Source organism: Dreissena polymorpha, chromosome 1 (genome assembly GCF_020536995.1).
Source record: "Dreissena polymorpha isolate Duluth1 chromosome 1, UMN_Dpol_1.0, whole genome shotgun sequence".
Classification (NCBI taxonomy): domain Eukaryota; kingdom Metazoa; phylum Mollusca; class Bivalvia; order Myida; family Dreissenidae; genus Dreissena; species Dreissena polymorpha.
Window position 1 is genome coordinate 82,271,677 of NC_068355.1, and position 6,000 is coordinate 82,277,676.

At 34.2% G+C, this 6,000-nt stretch overlaps 1 protein-coding gene across 7 annotated transcripts in view; it reads right to left on the reverse strand.

Moving 5' to 3' along the window:
- The window catches only part of LOC127837768 (vacuole membrane protein 1-like), a 43,739-nt gene extending 40,543 nt beyond the window's left edge, over positions 1–3,196 (reverse strand). Inside the window, exons 1-2 of one of the 7 annotated variants that reach the window (XM_052365162.1) lie at positions 2,875–2,988; positions 326–691 (exon numbers count right to left, since the gene is read on the reverse strand). Coding sequence is in view for 1 of the 7 variants with exons in the window: in XM_052365139.1 (XP_052221099.1) it covers positions 2,875–2,994 (120 nt within the window). In the remaining 6 variants the exon portion in view is untranslated. Of the gene's footprint in view, positions 1–325; positions 692–2,874 lie in introns of all 7 variants that reach the window. The other 6 variants (XM_052365180.1, XM_052365171.1, XM_052365187.1 and 3 more) reach the window with 6 other exon arrangements.
- Between the last annotated feature and the right edge of the window lie 2,804 nt (positions 3,197–6,000).

Sequence of the window (6,000 nt, forward strand, 5' to 3'; positions counted from 1 at the left end):
TCTGTACAAGAATAAATCATGTGAAATTACATGTATTTGTAATTAAATGCAAATATATAAAGGTAATTTATACTACATTTTATACAGTGTGGTACTTTACAAATTTAATGCTTGTGATATTTATTCAGTACTGCGCAAGGCTCTCAGAAACGTTTAATCAAGCCGTTTTGTATGCATAAATTTGACAAATGAATCAGAAGCCTATTGAGAGTCCACAGGATGCACCTTTTTGCATACCTGGGTATTTCAAGTCAAGTCACCTACAAACAATACGTGTAAGGCAACCTCCTATTTAGATTCAAGCCAACACAATTTATGTCTTCACCTCTGTAATCCAATCAAGTTAAATGTCAGGATAGTTCTCTCAATTCCAATCCTCCAAGCTGTGTTTTCATTAAACATTTTTTCCATTACTCCGACAGTCTTTGTTTGTCGGACCAAGTGGCCGCAATAAACGAAATCTGATTGATTATTACATGATTTTGATCGACAGCTGGTGAGTGGTCAATTTAGTATTGACTAATGCCATTTGAAGTGGCCGCTTGCTGATGTGTAACAAATTTACAGTTTTATCTTCCTTGAAACTGGCCCCGTCTGGGCATTCACATTAGACCTTTGATGTGTGCCAACAGCATTCCAAGCTTGCAGTCTTTTTAGGCATAGGTTTAATTGATGTCATAGGTAACACTCACTGTTGTGATTGTCAAAACTTGTGTATTTAGCAGGTTGTTTTGTTGTTTTAAATGGAAATATGAAAGCAGGGTAATTGTAATGTTTTGTTTTGAAAAATAAGTAAATGTAAAAGTGGGCTGTGTATGTAAATATATTAACCACTTTAATGCACACTTGCCTTAAGAGCGTTGTTTATTTTGGTTCGTTTTTTTCTGCATGAGTAATAATAGAGAAAATATCATGAGAGGGATTCCTAATGAACATTTTGTATTTGGGTTGAAACCAACCATTATATTATGTATTATTATAATATTTATTCTTTATTTAAATGGAGTTTTGGCTGAAAATTTAAAGACATGTGTATTATTCAATAGGACTCCAACTTTTTCCTTTTGCACTCCTACTTTTCTCCGGTTTTAAAATCCTAGTGAGACCCCTGCTGACAATAATTATAAACGCAAGAAAAAGAAGTATTTGTTGAATTAAACAATTAAGGGACCAATACGGACCATAATTAGGGGTGTCAATTGGCCAAAATCTAAAATCCTGAAAATAAGCCTAGCATGTGGGGGGCCAGTGCCAAAAGAGGGTTAATTATTCATTTAATTATGTTAACTGTGTTAACAATATGTCAAATTAAATAATTTATGTTAAAAATGACATTTTGTGACAAAAACTTTAAATACCACAACAAAAATCCTCTAATTTATATCAACATCAAAAGCAGTTTTTGAGGGCCAAAATCCTGCAATCAGGAATAATCCTGAACTTTGAGTCACCCCTGATAATTATTTTAGTAAATATATCTCTTTTCTCAGGATACAGCTATACATATGAAAGAATACACGTTACACTCATCAATGGACATTTTAAGTCACTTTCACGTTATCATAATGAAATTAAACAGTACAGTGTATTACGAAAGATGCACAACTGAACATCCAACTTTTTATACCCAAATAAGTCAGTCTGATTTTAGTAATTCTTTCATGATTGCTTTAACCAATCTACAAGATACAATTAAAGGGACGATTATGGAATTGAAAGAACAAAAAAACTAATTATACCAAAAAGGTTCTTAAGTTGTTCTCTGATAACAATCCCTTAATGATCACAGGCTGATATTTATTGAAAATGCAACACATAAAGAACGTACGAATCAGTACTTTAATCAAACATTACCGACTAAGCAAACTTACATATTTAACTATGATCAATTAATTTATGACAACCATTTGCTATGCTGTTTTCAGTAACTGTTTTGGGTATATGTTTTCTGTAGTATTGATTTGTTTCATACTCATAGTTGGCATTCGGTTTCTTGGAATAATAGACTTCTATGCAAATGAAATAGAATTGTATTATTGTTATCTATCAGTTCTTTTAACCCTTATATAACATGGGCCTAAATTTGGCCCCTTCCCAATTGAAAATAAGGTAATTTTTTCCCAAAATTGATAGACAAATTTCCCAAATGGTAAAAAAAAGCTAGTTTTTTTACTTATACATATTGGGCATCTCCCAAATTGAAAGCAATCATCTTTAATATGATTAAGAATGCACCACCATGTGTCATTTAATACATCTGCACAATGAAAAAGACCCGGTTTCAAAAACTTTTATAAACACGGTCTTCCCAAAATGATCAGTTATCACGCATGGAATTCCAAATTTGAAAGGCTAGGGCCTCTTCCCAATTTCCTGATGAAGAACCCTGTCTATTTCTTACTCACATATTGAATACACACTGTTTTTGTTTATTTGTTCACTGTTTTCCGGTGAACATTTTAAAGTTTTTGTACATGAGAAAAATGAATGCAATTATTTTTATTAAAATATATTTTATAAAAAAGTTATAACATATATTTGAAAATATCTTTAAACTACTATTCTTTTTCAAACCATACATAGGAAAATGTGATGTAATTGTCTTCATATGAATGTTTTCATTTTATTAAAACGCTGTTTTCGATAGAAATTATTTGAGATGTAACACATTTATGACAATTACCAACGATCAACCAACATATAGCATACTGTTTTCGGTATCAAGTCATGCGGATGCCAAAATATGTGAAAGGCCCTTTAACTTTAAGTCCTTTTGACAAGTACCCATATAAACACAAAACATAAGCTCAAAGTAAAATTAAACTGACAAAAATTATCGGCATAAATAATAGAAGCCAATCACGAATTTCTCACCAAAACTTGTTTCTTTCCATTTGTACCGAGTTTTTTTAGTTTTAGGTGTGACCTTAGTTTCGCAACGGTCCAACTTTGCAGTTCATGCTCTGTAAAACTAGGTTCAGAGTTAGTGGGCATTCTAAGTACACGATTACAGAGGATAAATATAGATTATATCAACTTTCAACCTTTATCACGTGTAGGTTGTAAATACAGACTTTGAAACTGACTGATCCTACGATTTCATCGGCCACTTGTAACAATACAAATTGTTCCCTGTATTAGATTCAGCTACAAAACTTAATTGCTATATACGCCGAGTACCACATGCGTTAGCAATATCCGGTTACAATGCGGTGTGGTTTTGTAGACGTGCACACGCTACTAAAATCTTACGCTGTAATAAGATTATTGGTTAAATTATCAAATATAATATGGACAAAAATGAGTTATTTTTATTGAGCTATTGTTTCATTTTAGTTTTGAAAATGCTCTTTCAATACATGTATAACCTTAAATTACTAACATATTCTTTATTTGAAAATGATAGAAATAATATTGTCAAATTATTTCCTAGACATGTGTCTATTCAAAGACCTATCAATATACATGTATATTGATAGGTCTTTGGTCTATTCGACACAAATTCCCCAATGTAGGTCAATAGGCACAGAAACGATTATGATGATGAAATTGGATCCCACTTCTGAAGGACGGATGCACAGTCCCACCTGCAGACTCCTGAAAGAGTCCAGAGCATACTTTGTGAATCATCACTGGTGCACTAATATGTTCACCAATACGAGGGATTGGACATACCAAGGGCACCTACTACAGAAATGCACAGCCATGTTGCAGATCTCCAAAGCCAGGTTCCCAGAGAATCACCTGATACCCAATTCACGAAGAAATATCACCATCTGTAGCCCATCTCACTGCAAAGAAGGGAGCAAAATGGCATTAACTAATAAGAAAGCCATGACACTGGCCATTGGCACCCCAGGAAATGCAAGGACCAAAACATATTGTTCAATAACAGATGCAATCAAGAGAGAAAGAGCTTGAGCAAATGTTTAATCCAGACGAAAAAAAATCAGGTGGAGACAATGCCAACATGCCCCTACTGCACACATTACATTGCTAAGGCCTTGATCATGCCGCAAACATCATAGAAGACCAATACCATTCTTTCTGACTCCTGTAAGCAGCATCACACAAGCTACCTCACCTTACAGAAGCAATACAGATTGATTCACAACAGAGGATTCCCCAACTGTGGAACACATCAAAATTATAAGGCACACAGAATAGCAAAATGTGTAGTGTAAATACAGGATAACATGATCAATCTAGAAGAAATGAACACCATCATCAAGTCTCTGTTTACAACAAAACAGCCAGAGGACAGCTAACATCACCCATCCTTACTAAAATACTACATGTATATACACAGGGCGCAGAAGACAAAAAAAAAAACATTTGCAAGAATTTCCATCTTGTTCCATCTATAGTGCCCCTGAGGAAAAGCTAACCAAACAGGTGAATATATCTTTAGGAATGCAGGCACAGCCAACCCCCTGAAAAACATGCATGTCCGGACCTTTATTTTTATAGACAGGTAGAGGCTCCACAAAAAAACACCCTTTTCATCCTCGACTCCAAGATGATTAAATGGACTTGCTTTATTCTGATATTTGATGTTGATATACTCGGATGGTAGAGAACTAGTGTATTTAGTTTGACTGTACATAATCTAATCCAAATTAAATGGGCTATTTTAATAGCTTGAAATAACACTAAGTAAATGTTAGAGAGCTATTGACAGGACTTGCTAGAATTTTAAAAAAAGAGAACCGCATAACGGGTGCCACGCTCGGCTGCGAAAGCTTGTCAGAATATTTTTTTTAAAGTCACAGTGACCTTGACCTTTGACCTAGTGACCCAACAAGAGATGTGTTTGTCAGAAACACAATGCCCCCTACTGCGCCACTTTGAAATAAAATTTCTGTTCATCATTTGGCTGGTATAAACATCATCTACCTTTAAAGCTTTATTACTTCCCTTGGATTTTGTCCAATCAAACCGGGGGGGGGGGGGGGAGTCTGTAGACAGTCAAAAATGACCAAGTCAGACATCACTGACAACCAAGGCCTGTGGTTTATCAAAGAGATCATAGCCAGAGTTCATCATGTATGTATGGACATAAGTCCACTGGTATTTAATGAAAACTAGCATTCACAAATTAGAACAGGTAAGAAATGATAATTATATCAAGAGATGTGTTCATCAGAAAAACAATGCCCCCTATTGCGCCGCTTTGAAATAAAATTGCTATTTATCATTTGGCAAGTATAGAAATCATCTCCCTTTAAAGCTTATTACCGGTTCTTCCCTTGAATTTTGTCCAATCCAACCAGGCCTGTGGTTTATCAAAGAGATCATAGCCAGAGTTGATCATGTATCTATGGACACAAGTCCACATATGTAATGAACATCAAAGAAATTATAATTATATCATTTAAAAAAAAACTTTGACAAATCAATCATTTGAGTTATAAGTAATCAAAATAATAAATCTGTACAGTAACTGCATGTGAAAAGAACTTCAATTCTTGATAAGGAAATATATAATATGAGATTTATAATTATATAAATTACTTCCCTTGAAAATAATTGTCTCTAACAAATCTCTATTTTTAGTAGCAAATAATAAAAAGCCACTACCGTGACTGTGATTGACCACTCGAAATGTGCAGCTCCATGAGATACACATGCATGCCAAATATATAAAGTGGCTATGTTCAATATTGAATAATTATCGCCCTTTTTAAAGCTTATTACTTCCCTTAATTTTGTATTTTTTATTGTAAACCGTAAAGGATGACCTTGACCTTTTACCACAATGTGTTTGTCAGAAACACAATGCCGCCTACTGCGCAGCTTTGATTTATTTAACAAAAATATATACGTGGGCAGGTCAGATAACTATGTCCATTTAAAGCTTATTACTTCCCTTGACTTTGTTTTTTTTACCCTAGACCTTGAAGGATGATGTTCACCTTGAAATTTTACCACTCAAAATGTGCAGCTCCATGAGATACACATGCATGCCAAATATCAAGGTGCTATCTTCAATATTTAAAA